This window comes from Panicum virgatum, chromosome 5N (genome assembly GCF_016808335.1).
Source record: "Panicum virgatum strain AP13 chromosome 5N, P.virgatum_v5, whole genome shotgun sequence".
NCBI classification, from domain to species: Eukaryota; Viridiplantae; Streptophyta; class Magnoliopsida; order Poales; family Poaceae; genus Panicum; species Panicum virgatum.
Window position 1 is genome coordinate 60370883 of NC_053149.1, and position 18833 is coordinate 60389715.

Consider the following 18833-nt stretch of genomic DNA (forward strand, 5'->3'; position numbering starts at 1 on the left):
AGGATTAAATAGGCTCATTAGATTCGTCTCGCGATTTACAGCCCATTAATGCAAAAAGTTTTGTAAATAGACTTCATTTAGTACTCCATGTATATATCAAAATATTCGATGTGATATTTTTTTTGTGTTTATGGAATTTATGAGGCGGTAACTAAACAGTCCTTTGAAAAGTGGTGACGTCCTGATGATGATGCACCTACCATTTCGCACCCAAATCCGTAGCACATGATGCGTGTGACGACTTTCGTGGGCGCGTCCTGCTCTCCACTGTATCGGCAGGCTGACAGCGATGAACAAGCAGACAACACAGTGCTGCTAGCTACGATCCTACAAACAAGGCTGGGCCTGTATCTGTACGTGCTCTCTCTCGTCTGGTGCGAATGTGCGATGCTTCCTTCCTGTTGCGACATGTCTCCCCTCCCCTCCCTCCTGCTTGGTCGGTTGATGGAAGGTCCGCCGTCTTCTTTTCTTCGTGGTGGAGTCGACGAGCGATCTTACTCGGAGCCGTTTGGTTCCGCGCTCCACATCTCCGCGGGAATCTTCGCATGTGCGCGGGCGCCGCGGCGTCTTTCCCTCTCCCTCGATCGCTCGCTGCCTTGGTTCTTTCTCGCGTGCCTGCCGCCCTCATCCATATCCAGTTGTGGCTTTGTTAAGTTTGTGCGCTTCTTCTCCAGCGCTTTTCGGCTTATTGTTTGTGCCGCGGGTGGTGCCTCTGTCTGTTAGGTTGCTGGTTTGCATGTTTTTATGAGGTCGGTTAAGCTACCGCGCTCCGTTTCTCGTGATGCAACTGGCCGGTCACAAGCTGCAGCTCCATGATTAAGCTGCAACTGCAGTGCCATTGTTTTTCTTCCTACTGCTCCCAGGATCGAGATCTCACCATGGAAGAACGACAAGGACCACCGGCCCAGTGGTTTGGTTTCGATTCCATGGATTGGCTTGGTGAATCGTGATGATGCCAATGACATGGCGCACCGGGCATGCTTTGGTATGTGGCCGCAGTTTTTATGAGCTGCTTTCAGTATCAGCCCACTGGAGTTGATGCCGTCTTCCTGTGTATTTTCAGTGTCAGGGCATATGGGGTGATGGGCAGTGGGTATGACCGCACTCATCCAATCATTCCTACCTTCAAATTTCTTCTTTCACAGGTCTGCACAAGACCAATTCGCTTCTACGGTTCTACTACCTTGTAGTCGGGCGCCACTAAAATAGGAAATGGGTGCAGGTCGCGAGCTGGTTGTTGGGATTGGGACTCTGATGATGAATCTTGAAGCTAAACAAATCGTTCCTTATCATCCTTGTGTGCGTGTATGTTTACTTCTGTCCTATCAATGAGGACGGAACTAAGGTGTCCCTCTTCATTAGGACATTTCACGATCTCGCGCAAAATGAGGTAGCTGCAGTGCCTGCAGGCTGCAATGCTGCATCAGGCTGAGGGGGCAAGAAGTCATCTAAACATGACGGGCAGTTCCGTTCCGGTTAATCAACCAACCTCACCTCCAAGCTTCCTCACATCTAGGACTAGGAGATATGTGCTCCGCCACTGCAACATCGATAGGAGAAAAGGTACAATCCAAGTCAAAATGTTTAGAGGGGTCCAGGGGAAAGCTGAATCAATAATTCGTCCCCGGGTGCATGGAGAGGATCAGGATCCAGTCCTAGTTTTGTCTCCGATACCTGTGTCCGCAGTTTTCATGTCTCAATTGTGTTGTGTGATGAGTTCCATGGCAACTAGTACATGCTGTCAAAATAGGGTATTTCGCCGGAAAATCACACCCATGCTTTCAGATATTACATGCTGTCCATACCAACTTTCTGCAGGAAGTAAACAACTCATCGGTCATGAATTCTCCAGAAGATCCATGACCAATCTACAGACTACAGGGAGAAAGGCCATATTTGCCATTCCTCATCTCAGAACCTCCACAATTTAGTCATAGTTAACGCCCTTTATCGGTACAGCTTCGATGGAGTGATCAGATTTTGGTTTGGGAAACCTGCTGCCCACACACAATCAGATTGCTATCAGCCATAGCCATAGCCATAGCCATAGCCATAGCCATATCAAATTGCCGATGCCAGGCCCAAAAGAACCTGCATCGACGCGCTGACGGCAACGGCAGCCATAGCCAACCAGGTAGCCGACGCGGCGAAATATTTTGCCACCCGGGGCCGGGCACGCCCCCGCCACCAATCCCGAGCCCCCACGAGTCAGATCGGAAACGCAAGAGGCCAATCGATCGACACTGACGCGACGCGCCACCAGAAGAGGCCAGGCCATTTCCCCGACCACCACCGACCGACGAATCCCGCGCCCGGCGGCTGCTCGGCTCCGGCCACCCCCAACCCCACCGGCGACGACAGATCCGGGCCGGCCGGCGCGAGGGCGCGCGATGGGCGGCCGCAAGCGCGCGCTCCTGGTGGGGATCAACTACCCGGGCTCCAAGGCCGAGCTCAAGGGCTGCCACAACGACGTCGACCGCATGCACCGCTGTCTCGTCGACCGCTTCGGCTTCGACGAGGACGACATCCGGGTCCTCTCCGACAAGGACCGCTCGGGGCCGCAGCCCACGGGGGCCAACATCCGCCGCGCCCTCGCCCGCCTCGTCGCGGACGCCCGCCCCGGGGACTTCCTCTTCTTCCACTACAGCGGCCACGGCACGCGCCTGCCCGCCGAGACCGGCCAGCACGACGACACCGGCTACGACGAGTGCATCGTGCCCTGCGACATGAACCTCATCACAGGTGCGATCGGGGATCTAACTTTCTTCCCCTGCGTGCTTCATCTTCCTCCCCCCGCCTCTTCTCTTATTATTCAAGTGATCAGGAAATGGTGAAGTGGTAGGATTAGCAAGTAATCTGGTGCCTTATTTACTGCCTTTGAGGTGAATCCAATCGTGGAAGAGATTGGTCAGCGCCTACGTGATGTGGATCTGTTCCAGGACCAGGATTGGACTGTGAGCAGTCTAAAAACTTAATTGTGGGGGCGTTCCCAAACACAAAATTTTTTGGGTGTCACGTCAATGTTTGACTAGATGTCGGGAGGGCTTTTCGAACACTAATTAAAAAATTAATTTCAGAACTCATTGGAAACCACGAGACGAATCTTTTGAGGCATTTGACCGCATCATTAGCACATGTGGGTTACTGTAGCACTTATGGCTAATCATGCACTAATTAGGCTCAAAAGATTCGTCTCGTCGTGTACATCCAAACTGTGTAATTAGTTTTGTTATTTAATTACATTTAGTGTTTTATACATGTGTCCAAAGGGAAAGTCACAAATTTCGAGGTGAAAATTTTTGGGAACTAAACGCAGCCTGTATTACATCATATGGCTGGTTGCTACTTTGTGATTTGAATGAAAACTTGCTAAAGATTTGTTAGGCTTCCATTGGTCTTTTTGCGCTGTGGCAAGTCTAAATGCATCTGGTTTTAATAATGTGTACCTATTAGAATGATCTGACTGAATCTAGAACCAAAGGTACTTCTGAAGAAAAATCTTAGACTAAGATAAACCAGGACTCAGTTAAACAGCTGAAACTGTTACTACAGGAACTTGGCTGCATTATATTATTTACCCTTTTTGTTGTTTTGTTGTGCACATATTATGCCGTAAGAATTTGGTGCATGAGGTGACAATTTGGAGGCAATATCAACTTTTAATCAACCTTTTGTCTTGAATTTTTTGTTTCGATTGAGCGAAAGTTATGTGCTGTTCAAATAAAATTGAAACAAGGTGATAAGTAGTTTTATTTAGGGTCGGTGAAATATAATTAGTTCTATGTAAGTCTAAATGAACTCTTGCCAGAAATACAATATATTTTTATTTAAGGATGGTGAAGTGCTTTTGCCTGATTTTAGGTACCCAGTTTTTTAGCATGGGCTATATCTGTTATCATTTTTTTTCTGTCGCAAATGGGGTTTTCATATTGCACTTTAGATGATGAGTCCCTGCTGTCAATTTGCTAGTATGCCTTGCATCTTTACTTCATTAATTTCACTCTCATCCCTGAACTGTCTCTTCAATGTTAATTTTTGTATCATTTGGAAAATAGAATTCTTGTGATGATCAGTCCAAACAAAGGCTGCCACTTACCAAAGTTCCTAATATTCATGCGTTCTGCAGATCAGGATTTTAGGGAGCTTGTGCAGAAGGTCCCTTATGGCTGCCTATTTACCATAGTTTCTGACTCGTGCCACAGTGGTGGCCTACTGGACAGTGCTAAGGAGCAGATAGGTAATAGCACCAGGCAGAATAAGACTCAGTCCCGTGAACCTGAAGAGCAACCTGATTCTGGTTCTGGCAGCGGCTTCCGGTCATTTCTCAAGGAGACTGTCCGCGATGTGTTCGAGTCAAAAGGAATCCACATCCCTCATAGCCGCCATAGCCATAGCCACCATGGAGGTGATGACCAGGATGAGGCTTCCGAACAGCCGAGTGGGGATGGTCGTATCAAAAACCGCTCCCTACCACTATCAACACTGATAGAAATGCTCAAGGAACAAACTGGAAAGGATGACATTGATGTAGGTTCAATCCGGATGACACTCTTCAACATCTTTGGTGATGACGCAAGCCCAAAGATAAAGAAGTTCATGAAGGTCATGCTCGGAAAGTTCCATCAGGGCCAGTCAGGTGAGCATGGTGGTAGTGGTGGTGTCATGGGCATGGTTGGTGCCCTTGCTCAGGAGTTCCTGAAGGCTAAGCTTGAAGGCAATGAGGAGGAAGCTTTCAAGCCAGCCTTAGAGCAAGAGGTTCACAGTGTTGATGAGGTGTATGCCGGGACTAAGTCCTGGGCACCCAACAATGGAATTGTGATCAGTGGGTGCCAAACCAACCAAACATCGGCCGATGCAACCACACCACAGGGTGTCTCATTTGGTGCTCTCAGCAATGCTATACAAACTATTCTTGCAGGCAAGCACGGGAAGGTGACAAACAAGGATCTAGTGATGAAAGCACGTGAAATGCTGTCTAAGCAAGGTTACACTCAGCAGCCTGGGCTTTACTGCAGTGATGATAATGTTCATGTGGCTTTCATATGCTAAAACATGTTACAGTATTACAGTATTTTCTTCCCACCTTTGAGTTGAGCTGTGCATGAGAGGTTGAAATTTCCCTTGTTTGCCTTGGTGTTTTGTCAGTTATGTGCTGGTGTTAATGTTGCTTGTGGATACTGAAATAACTATGAGAAAGGCCCTATTATATATATATATATATATATATATATATATATATATATATAATAGGTCTATTTAGAACCTGGAATAAGCTATTCCATACCCGAGCCAGCGCGCACCCGATCCGCCTGGTCCCGGTCGCCGCTTCCGGTTTTCTCCAACCGGTTCGCCCCGGTCTGCGTGGACATCGCCACCACCTCCACCTCCGTCCCCATGCCCAACCACCCGGCTCCCTTCCGCACCTCCTTGCCGGTCGCAGCTTCCTCCCACTCACGCGGCCCCAATCCCTCCAGGCGCCGCACCCCACCGCGACATCGCTCTCCTTCCCGGAGCCGCTCCCCTCCATCGACGGCGTGGAGACGGGGGTCGACACCACTCCCCTCCGACGGATCCAATCCCTCTCGGTGACCCCCCTCCTCCCCCCCCCCGGTGACGTCGCTCTCTTTCCCGGCGCCGCTCCCCTCCTCCGACGGCGTGGGGACGGGGGTCGACGCCACTCCCCTCCTCCAACGGTGCTCCCTCATCCCTCCCCGTTCCGCAAGGCCGTCCTCCCGACCTTGTTCCGCGAGGCCGTCCTCCCGTCTCCGGAGGACGATGAATGAAGATTTTTGATCTCCCCCCTGCTGCGTGAGGTGCTCACTCATACTCCACTCCGAATCTCCGATTCGATCTGTCTAGCTTTCCCTCGATTTCCCAACCCGATCCGTCCTTGCTCACGTACGTCATCATCGTTCCAGGTTGTGCTTGCAACATTCTAGACGGAAGTAGCGGTGGGCACAGAAGCGGCCTCGGCTGCAGCGGCGGCGGCGTTGTTCAGCATGCGGATGCGGGGAATCAGTCAGCTGTGACGGCATGGAGCTGGCAGTCGTGGGGGATCCAATGGAAATGGCATCGAGCAAGCTGCTACGAGGTTTCTGGAGGTGGACAACGAGTTTCACATCACCGGATCGGCAAGTGCAGCTGCGCACAGTGGTGTAATTCCAGGTATAATACAGACAAATCCCATCCAGTTCTTTGATTTTGTTAGTGATTTATTTGATTTTCGATCCAAGTTTCTGCATCACCTTCCTGTTCAGCGTGGCTGTAGTTCGTAATCGATCTGATTGAGCCTAATGACTTCACGTGTACATCCAAAGTTTGTAGAGATTGGACTAGCCAACCAAATATTTGGTACTAGGCCAAATCCTGGATCGTTTAATTGCCTAATGCCTTATATATGAGATCATATGTTCGGATCAATATACTTTGCTAATCTAACTCAAGAGAGGAAATAATGGTTTATTGTACTATATTTTGTCTGACAAATATGCCTTGTTCCATCTATATGCATGTGATACATGCACTATGCCTTTGATTGATACATTCAATGTTCTGCCAGGGGACGGAAGGAAAAATAATTAAAATCTGGGCAGAAGCTGTTTGCACTATCAAAACTCTGCAGCTAATGGAGGCATTGCCGGTTCATCAGGTCAAGGGAGATAACTGCAATTGTATTTGGGCATTAGTGGATTAGCCTGTATCTCATTCCCATCTTTCTCGTGAACCAATTGCCAGTTCCTGCTGTAACTGTGCAGTCTCACATCCAGTATTTTGAGGTACGATGCATCTTAGTCAGTTTAGCAATATGAGCCATGTTTGGTCCACCGGTGTGTGGTGGTTCAGAGATGCAATGCGCACACATTTAGTTCTAGAAAATTCAACATTGCCTGGATATATTTGCTTTCAAAGGTTGCAAGTTTCAACATAATAAATGGAGAATCTTCATCCAAGACAAACTTGAATTGCTCTTTGTAAGTTGGGGATTCTTCAAGAAATACTCATCTAAAAAAACTGATGTACTCCTTGACATCTTCCACACGTATGCGTATGTAGTTGACCCCGCTCCTCCAAATTAGCTTCTAACCTGTGCTCGCACGCCTAAGCACCTAACGATTAAAAAAACAACTGGTTCACACGTCTCTTGGACCAGACCAACCAGGAAAAAAAAACATGTGAAAACCCGGCTCTCGATGGAAAACCAGTCCTGCGAAGGCTGGAGGAGAAAAAAAACCACGACGGGAGGAAAACCGCATGCGCTCGGCTGGCTCCACGCCCGGCAGGCGCGATCGCACCGTGCGTGGGTTGGCTCGGGTATGGAATAGCCTATTCCATACCCAGGGTAGGGATTAGCCCAGAATAATATGTATACTCTGTATCATGAGGTGTATCAAACTGTAAACTTCACTAATATATATCAGTTTTCCTATGTTCCTGTTATCCTAGTATGAAGGTAGTTCACATCATTTTTTTTATCGAAAAACAGTTCACATCAATTCTGATTATGGTTCTAGCCTCTTTTTTTTAGCCTTTTGTTCATAGTTACTTACTATTACTATTTGGCATGTCCTATATTTTTTCTTTGTGTAATCTAATATATGGATGCATTTTTTTTTGATGGAACAGGAGGGGGGAAGCCCCCTACTGGATATATATTAGATTAATAAAGAAAGTTACAAGAGTTTACAATAAATCAGGAAGAGATATAAGCATCTAGACAATTAGACGTTGGCTGAACAAATCTTGCTTTTGCACGATGGATAGCCGGTGCAAATTCTGAAATAAAATTCTCCCTGCAAGTCTGAAGAGAATTGTTCTTGCCCTCAAAGATTTTTCCATTTCTGACTCCCCAGATACTCCAGCTCATCAAGATGATGATTTCCATGAAAAAAAGGCACTTGGAGTGTTGCTTTAAAGTGCTCCAAGATCTCAGAAGGGTGTATATTTTTGTGCACTATTTAAGCCCAATGTTGCCCAACATTGCTTTGCAAAGCCACAAGCCAGGAAGAGATGTTCTCTAGTTTCCACCACTACTGAGGCACAATTTACACAATTAAAATCTGGCAGGGTCAGAACCACGTTCACCATCGTCGGCCAAAATCCATATGACGAAGAAAGCAAATCGTGATATATTCCAGCAGCATAAGAGAGAAGCATAGCATGATTAGCAAAATCATCAGAACTGCAATCAGCAAGTGTAGAATCCACAGCATGTCTCAGAATTTGTATTCATAAACAAAATCTTCAGAACAAGCCTCTCTCTCCGTCACATAACTTTGTTCAGATAACAGAAACGAGCTGCAGAAAGAACTGAGCATAGTCACGTAACCTGATCTGAAACCAAACTTATCCTTCCCATTTTATTAGGCAAGTGATCAGTACAATGACGGAGCTAAAACATCAGCAGTTCAGCATTGCATCCGTGCATCCAAACAACAATCTCTATCACCCTACTGCAAGTCTGCAACTGATCACGCTAGAACACCGGGAGGAGAGACGGCAACCCACGGGCCACGGGGTCAGGGCTTGGCGCCGGCGCCGACCTCTGGCAGCACTCGGGGTGGTAGAAGCAACACGCCGGAATCGTCTCCACGGCCACAGGGCCGGGCCCCGGCCTGCCGTGCACCGCCGACGCCGCCATCGCCACGAGCAGGCAGACCTGCGCGACGAGGAGGACCAGGAACACGCGGAGGCTGTCGCTCGCCATGGCCTCGATCTACAAGGGAGAGCTAGTGCCGTCAAGGATGTGCCGACCCTACGGCCTACGCCTCCCAGTCTCCCACGGTTACCTTTTCTACGGTCACGGTAAGGGGCAGATCCTGGATTCCTGGTGACGCGCTTAGGTGTCAAGCGAGGTGATGAGCTGTTTCATTTAATCACAGATGAGTTGGGTGCGGCGAGAGGATATGTTACACGCCAGGCACGCGCTAAGGAAACACGTTGGCAGATCGTGTGTAGTGTACAAAGGTAAGGTACAACCTCTCTACCACCGAGGCACCATATCCTACGGAAATCAAGATTTTGTGCAAACTTTGTAAACTCCAACAGACACCACCGGATCCCCATCCGAAGGCACCGGACAGATCTGGGGAATTTTTACACTGACGCCCGCCTCCCCCCCCCCCACCTTCGCTGCGCGTTCTTGCAATTCCGCCCCTCCGTTCCGTTCCGTCAGCCGCGGCCTCCCCTCCGTTCATTCGTTCTGGGTCTCGCGCAGGGGGCGTCGCGCTTCTTCTCCCCAAGACGCCGCCGCCTAGGGTTTCTTCCGCCGGCTCCTGGCAGAGCGCTGCCGCCCTTGCCTCGCCTGGAGTGCCGCCGCCCTCCACCGCCTCCCCTTCGTTCCGTGCCCTAGGGCCAACAAGACCGCCGCCTCCACCAGGGACGGATCCCTCGGTTCGCCGCCGCCTCCCTCTGGTCGCCAAGGTCGCCGCCGCTCGTTCGCCGGCGCGTGGGCGCCGCCGCAGCCCGACGAGGCTAGCTGTACGAGCAGCAGCTATCGCTACGGTAGTAGCTCGGCCTCCCGGGGCTAGCTGCACTCCAGGCCCTTGCCTCCCCAATGAAACTGAACCTCTGCTGCATTTCTTTCCATCTGCAGGTACCAAGGTACCTCGATCTCTTTCTCTGGAAGTTCCAGTGAAAATGTTATGCATCATCCAGTTTAATCTTACACGTTTTGCTATTGTTTGAGCAGCCTTTGCTGCACGGGGCATCAATTTCTCCACTCCGTCTGCTGTGCAATCAGTGCAATCATCAGGGATTCATCAGACTGGGCTCATTTACGGCATTTTGAGAACACTGAAGGAGTACAAGCTGATTAAAATATGTAGCTGATGCCTTAGCTAGGAATGCTTCTGTATTGGTTGAAATTAGCGCTATTTTGAAGTGGTCAAATTACAGGCATAGTGAAGCTCTTGTTGCAATTCAGATTGTAGCTGTTCAAAATATTGTAGCTGATGCCAAACTATGTACCATCTCTTGCATATGAATGAAATTTGTCCATGGGAAACATGTCTGAGATAAGAAGCTCTTGTTGCATTTCAGATTTTGGCAGCAGTTCACCTGTAATATTTCTGAAATTGATAGTATACAACAAACTGAATTGACCTTTTTTTACTCAAGTTTGGCAGCATGTACCCATAACAAGAGCATACATGTTCAGATTTAACTATTCACAATATGAAAACAAACATGTCTCATTGAACACAAGAATCAGGATCTGCAGAATTGGTTTACAATAGGAAGGCTCCAGCAATTGAATTGTGTTCTGCCATTTGAAATGATTTAGTTTGAAATGTGTTCAGTCCAAACCTAGTATGAATCAAGCTAGTATGACACTAATTTCCAAACCTAGAATGAATCAAGCTAGTATGACACTAATTTCAGTATAACACGACAGCTGCTTACTATCGCCAAAGGCAAACATGCAGATGGTTAGCATAGTTTCTGAATCAAGCAACTGATAGCATGATGTCCTGAGGTGATGTAGAACAAGAAAATTTTCAGGGTTCAACCTGGGATAGTTACTACAATTTTTTTCAGAGTTTTAGTATATTTTGGTTTAGCTCACCGTGCTATAGTTTAATTTGTACTGTCCATCAGTCCTCCTGGCTCACTGGCTGTGCACCTATCTTATTGTGATGTCATAAAATTTATTTGAAAACTTGGCATTTTCTTTTGCAGCATAGGAAAAGGAAACAAACTTGTGTGCAGAAGTGTGGGATCAAGTCATTAGGCTAAAAAACAATCTACCGACCAAATATTCAACTTGATGACCTCCCAAAGGTATGCTGCAACTTCTTGTTTAAAGCTGTTATTAGGAGTACATTAAATTTCCAAACTTTGGGAGACCGGGGAGAGCCATGAGGATACATCATTTCTGGGTTGTCAAATTTCTCAGACATTCATTTTGCACTAGACAATTTGAGGACAAAATCTAATCTTTTTCCCATTTCAAACTGAACAAAACTGTACATCCATTGAGCTACAACAGAGACAACATTCAGAGGCACAGCTGAAGCCTACAAACATTCAGGGGAACAGCAGAATCCACAGGGAGGGGCGCCCAGAGCGGGCAGCGCTAAATCAGCGCCAAACCACATCCATGGCCTCGCGGTCGGCCCCGTCCTCCATGGCAGAAGCCTGGTCCATGGCGGCGGTGCTGGAGGGGATCGGGCGGCGGCGGCGCTGCTAAGGAATCGGCCGGCGGCGTTGCTGGAGGGGAATCGGGCAGCGGAGGCGCTGCTGGGCTTTGGAGTGCGGCTGTGCAGCCGGGCTTCGGATGCCGACGGCGCTGTACAACTTCTGAGGGGCGGCATCGCTGCTGGAGATGGAGGCCGCCGGCAGCGGACGGGGGCGCACCTCCTGGATGGAAACGGCACGGACGGAGGCAGACAGAAGCGAATGGGGTGGCCAGACGGAACGGCGCTTCGCTCGCCGGATGGAACGGAGGCAGGGGGCTAAGTGCAAATTTTCCCCATCTTTGTCCAGTGCCTTCGGATGGTGATCCTGCGGTGTAGATTGGAGTTTCTAAAGTTTGCACAGGTGGGCTGGTTTCCATAGGATACGGTGCCCTCTACCAAACCCATTGAACTAGGGCGCTCCAAATCAACGCCTCGCCGTGGCCGAGCTCGCATACCTCACCCGGCTCCGCTCTCTTAGGCTGTTTCCAGTAGATCCCCCATCTCGTCGCACATGCAGAAAAAAGAGCAGATGCGCATCGCGTGACGACTATAGCGCTTTGCAGCGGGGTGCGGATGCGGTCGTGTAAAAAAGGAGCCGCCCCCATGCACCTCATATCCACGCGTTCTCTCTCCTCACCGCATCCTCTCTCTCCCCGCACATCCACACGGACCCAAATGCCGACGCGTCTGTCTCGCGCTCCTCTCTGCCCTCGGCAAACCTCGCGCCGACGCCCCCTTTCCCGGCCGCGGTGACCTCGAGCTGGAGTCCAAGGCAAGATCGAAGAGGGCACGGCAGCGGGAAAGCACAGGAGCAAGGAGAGGATGACGGAAGTGGCGGCGGCGCACCCAATCCCAACGCCCCTCCTCACCCGGAAGCACTGGTTCTTCGTCGGCTCCGGCTACGGTCGTTGCTAGGTGAGATCTTTGCTCTGCATAGTCTGGATTGGTGGTATAGGGCTTGATGCAGTGGTGGATGAAGTGCAGAGGGCGGGGTATTTTTACCCGTGTGGGAACTAGTTGATTCAGGGATGCGATATCATACTCCCCATAGATCCACTGCTTTGAATGATTTTCCTGACCAATTGATGAAGATTGTATGAAGAAATTGTCTACTTGAAATCTATTTTTACATTCTCTGTCCTAGTTTTCTCTCTCTCCCTCACATGAAATCTATTTTTCTCTGTTATAATAATTTGTTGTGTTTATGCAATGCCCCTCTGTTTGTGTTCAAGTGACTGCAAATTTGTTTGTTTCCATGAGCTGCCCTCTATTCTTCACCATACTGAATTTTCATATGTGATAGGGAATTAATGGACAACTTGTGGCAAGGAATCGGTGTTGCTTCTCAGCAGTTGGGTGAGGTGAATTACACCCCTGGCATCGACATAGATGAAACCTACATGCCAACTGATCAGCAACTTAACAACTTCACTCCTGAGGTACGACATTGAAATTCTAGTAGAATTGAATTGTGTTCTCAAATCGTTGTCGAATGTGTTATTGCACTGACTATATTGTCGGTATCTATTTTCAGGGATCCGAAAACATGAACCCTATGCCAGCAAAACCAGCAAAGCCTAGGAAAGGCGGACTTGGACCCAAACGTTTGAAGAACTTCAACACAAAGGAGGATGAAATCTTATGCTCAGCATACTTGAACGTGAGCAAGGATCCTATTGTGGCAGTGAACCAGTCATCGGGATCATACTGGGCAAGAATAATAGCTTACTGCGAAGAACACAACTGCCCAAGGTCAAAATCTTCACTGCAGCACAGGTGGGGCGATATCCAGAAGGATACTTCAAGATTCTGTGGGTTCTACGCTGAGGTTGAAAGGAAAAACCAAAGTGGCAAGAGTGAAGATGACAAGGCAAGGAACTATAAGCTCTAGTGCTACTATTAGCATTGCATAAATCCTAGTACATTCTTTCTGATTTTTGCGACATTAAAATAAAAAGAGAGCTCCAAGTTTAAACTGGTGAATATATGTGCAGGTCAAAGACGCCCTCCAGATGTATGAGGGTATTGTCGAATCCACTTTCAAGTTCATTCATTGTTGGTACATGTTACGCAATGAGATGAAATGGAACGAGTGGCTCGCTTCCATGTCTGCAAGCAATGGGGAGCAATCTACTGAACTTGCCAAGGCAAGCACAGATGCCACACTCCCGCCTAGAATTGATAGGCCAAATGGCAGGGATAGGGCAAAGAAGCCGCGTACCAGCAGCACTGCCTCTTCAGCTTGCCTTGAAGTGCTGCAAAAAATGCCCATGGACCGCAATGCTTATGAAGTACGGGTTGAGGCTGCAACCAAGGAAGAAGCCAAGGACATCGCTTCTCGCTCAGATCGCAAACTCGCTCTACAGGAAGAGCAGTTGCAAGTCCAGAAAGACCAGGTGCAGATACAGAGAGAGCTACTCGAACTGCAGAAGGCAGATCGGGAGGAACGGGTCATGAGCATGGATCTCGAGAAGCTGTCACCATGGGTTCAGGACTACTACATCAACAAACAGAAACAAATCTCCGCAATGAGCCTGAGAGGTGATGGTTCCAGTGGCCCTAGGGGGCAATAGGTGTAATAGTGTGCACTACCTGTAATAATATGTGTTGAACTAGTTGCTTTGTTATGAATTCAGATGATAGTGTGTTGTATGCTACCTATATCATTTTCAGACATTGAGAAATTTATCATCTTTAGACCAAATTGCATGACAAGCTCATCATTTGTTCTACGAATCAATGGGTAACAGGTTTGTTTAACGCCCACACATCTTGCCATTGTAATGGAATATATGGTATACAATATTTTGGCATTGATTTTAGGACAAATCATGGCACCAAAATACATGTAGCAACTTGCTCCATGGCACACCTTCCTTTCCAAAATTCTCAGAGATGCTCCTGCACAAAAGAATGTGATCATACATACTTGCATTAGCTATCAATGTCAAATAAATTTAAGAGAAGAAGTACGTGTTATTGAAAATTTAAAACTTGAGGTACATGTTATTGAAAATTTAAAACTAACCTACTGAGCCCCGAACTTGTTCCAAACGTGCTCTATCAGATCAGCCTTGAGCTGTTCATTTGCTGGTCAGCTTTGGATTTGCCGGTGTCGTGCAATCAATTGACGAACTTCTGGAATGTTTCGATTAGAATCTAACCTTGGCGTTGTTGCGCCATCATAATATTCAATTCTCAGCTCCTCCATCCCTTTCTCATAATCAATACCCATATTATGCAGAATGATTATGCAATCAACTATATACTTCAGGGCTACTGGCTTAAACCTCCGAGCTGGTCCTTTTATGATTGCATACTTTGCTTGCAGCACACCAAATGTACGCTCCACATCCTTTCGGTATGCTGCTTGTTTAAGTGTGAAGTACTTGTGCTTATTGCTTTGAGGGCTAGAGACGCCATTGATCAAAGTAGCCCAAGGAGGATAGATACCATCGGCAAGATAATATCACATATCATAATCCCTCCCGTTAACCTTGAATTTCACTGCAGGTCCAATGCCTCTGGCAAGGTCGTCAAACACTGGCGATCGATGTAAGACATTAATATCATTACAAGATCCTGGCATGCCAAAGAATGCATGCCAAATTCTAAGGTCATAGCTTGCTACAGCCTCAAGAATAATTGTGGGTTTCTTGAAATGACCCTTGTACTGGCCGTGCCAAGCTGTAGGGCACTTCTCCCACTCCCAATGCATACAATCAATACTGCCGATCATACCAGGAAACCCTCTCTCTTCAGCTTTCTGAAGAAGCCTAGCAATATCTTCAGCATTAGGTGGCCTAAGAAATGATTTCCCATAGAGCTCAACCACTGTCCTAGTGAATTCATCGACACACTCAAGGATCGTGCTCTCTCCCATACGAATATAATCATCAAGCCGGTCCGCAGGCCCTCCATATGCAAGCATACGCAATGCAGCAGTTACCTTCTGAACTGTGGCGAAACCCGGTAGGCCTGCGGCGTTGACTACTGTTCATCCAGACACAATTTACTGTAGCTTTTGCTGACTTTGCTTCAGCAAGTCAGACAAGCCGGATCGGAACTCGCCTGCGGTGTGGTCCACCACATTCTCGTACGCACAGTTGCTGCCTCCTGTGGAGTGCAGTTTCAGACAGACTTGCAGGGTCCTCACCATTGACGACGATCGCGCTAGATCGCGCACCGCGAGGAGCTCCTTGCAGCGCCATGACTGGAGCGGTCAGACCGGTTATCTGGACTGGTCAGACCGGACGCTGTGCAGAACGGCGACAATTTGACGAATGCTCACCCGAGAGGAATTCCGTCGGGACAAGCACGCGTAGGGTTGCTCTAGGCTCGACAGACCAGTTAGGACGTCTTCAAACGCCATGGAAACGAGAGAAGAACAGCATGTCAAGGTTGGAAAAACTAAGGTAAAGAAAAAAGGTAAAGACGATAAAAGATAAATGTATTTGATTGGTTCGATTGGATTTGATGTTCTCAATCGGCCGTGACTCTTTATATTTATAGGGAGGGATGGACTTATTCCATTAGGAGTCGAAACCCTAATTAATTCCGTGCTAAAATACAACTCCTAACTCGGTCTGGACTGTTTGGACCGGTCTGACCGCTCCTGTAGACCGGTCTGACTGGTCTGCCGGGGTGCAGTGCATTTTGATCGTCTCGACGAGATCTACGCAATGGTGAAGTCCATTTTGCATTTTGAAAACTCTGTCCAGACCGACCTGAGGTCTGACCGGTGTAGTTCGATATGTCAATTTTGAGTGTCAACACCCACATCTTCAGAACAGGTCAACAGGCTGACCAGAAAGTTTGACTCAGTAGCTGGCTCAGGGGGCTGCAGAAATTCTTTAAGAAATTTAACATATCAAGATTCATCATTAGCATACGCAGAAGGAAACACAGAAATCACTCGTCTTAGCAGAGAAGCCCGCCACATGAACATTTTACTTCAGTGAGCAAAACAAGACGGCATTTCAGGCCCTTCACATGGGTAATGCATTCTGACACGGCAGCAACAAAATACAGCAGACAAACATATACTCCAAACTATGACAAAATTTCAGGCCCTTCACATGAACATGTTCCGACTATGAATGTGACTAGTACATTGCAGGAAGCAAAAAGTTCTATCAGAGTTAAGCAGTTGCAACAAATTACGCATCAAATGATTCATCTACTGGCAACCTCTTTCCTGAAGAATGCGATGGGATATAGGAGTAACTGATTGGTCAGCAATCACTTGTATTGCTTCACAGTGATCTGTGCTTTTCACTTACAACTTACAAGCTCCATGTGAATGGCTGTATCGTTTGTCTCATAACAACACCAATACACCATTCATCCGAGTCCAGATGCAAGAAAGGCCTAACACTAACTATAAAGTTTGTAATATCAGGAAGGTTGGAAATCACGGGCAAATAATGCACAAAAAGAGGACAAATATACAATTTAACCAAGAACCTAGCATCTCTGAAATTCTTTTAGATAAAGCTCTCAATTTCAACAAGGTTTTGCTTCCTGATGTAACAATGGAAATCATGATCGTGATAATAAGAACCAATAAAACATAGATTTCACACGAATGTTTCAGGAACATATTCAGACACAGCATTTAACAGAAAGCCTGAATGAAAAACCATGGTCGTGATATACAGTTTGTCTAGAGTGTCAATATAATCAACATCAATTCCACACAATTTCTTACTAGAGTGTTACTAGCCACTGGAACTGGAAAGGAAGATATTTCACCAAGTAAATCACGAGCACCGGCAGTCTGGCAGACATTAGCAAAGAAAAATCAGCTATACACTGCCAACCTCTGCTCGTCAACCTTAGAACCACGAATCAGTAATCACAGTCAACATCAATAGCAATTGCATGACTCGCAGGAAAGCTAGGTAAACAAGGACATGGTTTTGCTGCCAGACGAGAGATAACCTTGTTCTTACATCTCCGTTCCATTCCGCACAGTGGTTCCATACTGTGCACTATCACTTACAGATTACAAGCTACAGAACTACTTACTACACTGAAAGAGCAACAGGAAAAATAAGTAGCACCTAGAAAATCACTCTTCTTTTGAGCAAGATTCACCAGGCACCGCTTGGTATGAAGCAAAGAGGTGAGCAGCTTACCCTTCCTCTAAGCTCCAATCTCAAGGTTCTCCATCTGGATATTGCTCTTGAGCGGGACGTACTCCCCAAGGTACCCTCCGAGGTGCTCGTACAGTGCGGACCTGTCAATCTGCTGGTTGTGGAAGGCCTTGCAAGCGTAGTAGAACACGCTCTGCACCAGCAAACCCAGCAAATTGACACAGACAAGGACGCAGACGAGCACGGCGCCGACGAGCAGCCGCCCGGGCAAGGCCAGGCCGAAGCTCCCCTCCTCGCCGCGCCCCTTGACGACGGCGGCACGGAAGAGCAACGAGGTGACGCCGCAGACCGCGAAGTAGGAGACGACGAGCGTGGCGGCGATGGCGGTGCGCCCCTGGAGCAGCTGCTTGCTCTTGGCCATGGCGGCGAGCCCGCAGACCGGCTCGAGCACGGAGATGACGCTGGCGAGGTGCCAGAGCGCGGAGATGTAGACGTGGATCCCGAGGAAGACGAAGACGACGACGATGAGGAAGAGGACGAAGGAGAGGGAGGGAGGGGTGGACTCGGAGGCGCCGTTGGGGATGAAGACGACGATGAGGAGGAGGACGGCGAGGGCGAAGACGAGGTGGTAGGCGAGCATGAGGAGGGAGACCCAGAGGAAGGTGCGGAGGAGGCGGGGCAGGATTGGGGGCAGCGCGGCGAGCGAGGCGGAGATGGAGGCGGGCTTGCTGGCGTAGAGCGAGGCGACGGTGAAGACGGCGGCGGCGGTGGAGAGGAGGGAGAAGGTGAAGAGGACGATGAGGTAAAGGAACTGGTAGGCGAAGAGCTCGAGCCACTCCGCGGAGCGGGCGCCGGAGCCGGCGCTCTGGATGCGGCGCACGACGGGGTGGGTGAAGAGGGAGTGGGCGAGCACGGCGAAGGAGAGCGGGAAGACGAGGCAGGCGGTGAGCAGCGCGAAGGTGCGCGGCGCCGCGCGCGGGATCGAGGCCGAGGCGCGGACCAGCTCCGCCGCGCCCAGCGCCGCGAGGTCGGTCGACGCCAGCTCCATCGCTGCGGCCGCGGCTGCGGCTAGCGTCGCTTCGGCTCCGGCCGGCGGATTTGGTGGGGGGAGATTTGGCGGTGTCCCGCGGGGTCCCGCCCGGCTGGGTTTGGGGAAATCCGGCGGGGTTCCAGGCGCGAGGAGGGGCGGTGTTGCCGCGGCTGGTAGTGGTAGGCGGAGGAAGAGGAACACAGGGGCCGGTCAGCCGGTGGAATCGTGGAAGGGGGTGGGGGAGTTGGGTGGAGATCCGCCGTGGACTGGCTGTGGCGGACCGCGTGTCGAGCGTGTGCGGCCAGCCGGCGGGCGGGCGGTGCTCGCTATTCGGAATTTCGGATGCGGACATGCGGTTGCCTTTAAAGTGGCAACGGGTGACTTCAACACGAAGTATATGTATATCTCGCGAGATTAACGCTAGTTGCAAAATTTAAAATTTCAAAAATTATCACATCAAAAAGAAATCTTAAATACATGTATGAAGTATTAAATCTAAAAAATGAAAAATAAATTATATAGTTTGCT

General features: G+C 48.8%; 3 protein-coding genes and 1 long non-coding RNA gene across 4 annotated transcripts; 3 read left to right on the top strand and 1 right to left on the bottom strand.

Annotated features, from left to right (window-relative positions):
- The first annotated feature begins 2197 nt into the window (after positions 1-2197).
- On the top strand, positions 2198-5166 carry LOC120674032 (metacaspase-5-like). The gene is made up of 2 exons (XM_039955093.1): positions 2198-2742; positions 4127-5166. Exons 1-2 carry the CDS (start codon positions 2391-2393, stop codon positions 5047-5049), a joined length of 1275 nt encoding a protein of 424 aa, XP_039811027.1. The 5' UTR covers positions 2198-2390; the 3' UTR covers positions 5050-5166.
- Positions 5167-9432: 4266 nt separating this feature from the next.
- LOC120676038 lies at positions 9433-10017 on the top strand. The gene is made up of 2 exons (XR_005675614.1): positions 9433-9600; positions 9689-10017. It is a non-coding gene; the product is annotated as an uncharacterized LOC120676038 (long non-coding RNA).
- Positions 10018-12387: 2370 nt separating this feature from the next.
- On the top strand, positions 12388-13750 carry LOC120675017. The gene is made up of 3 exons (XM_039956106.1): positions 12388-12616; positions 12712-13047; positions 13172-13750. The coding sequence occupies exons 1-3, from the start codon at positions 12488-12490 to the stop codon at positions 13748-13750; spliced, it is 1044 nt and encodes a 347-aa protein (XP_039812040.1). The 5' UTR covers positions 12388-12487.
- A 3277-nt stretch (positions 13751-17027) lies between these two features.
- Positions 17028-18631, bottom strand: LOC120675624. The gene has a single exon (XM_039956826.1). The coding sequence runs from the start codon at positions 18321-18323 to the stop codon at positions 17325-17327; it is 999 nt and encodes a 332-aa protein (XP_039812760.1). The 5' UTR covers positions 18324-18631; the 3' UTR covers positions 17028-17324.
- Positions 18632-18833: the final 202 nt, after the last annotated feature.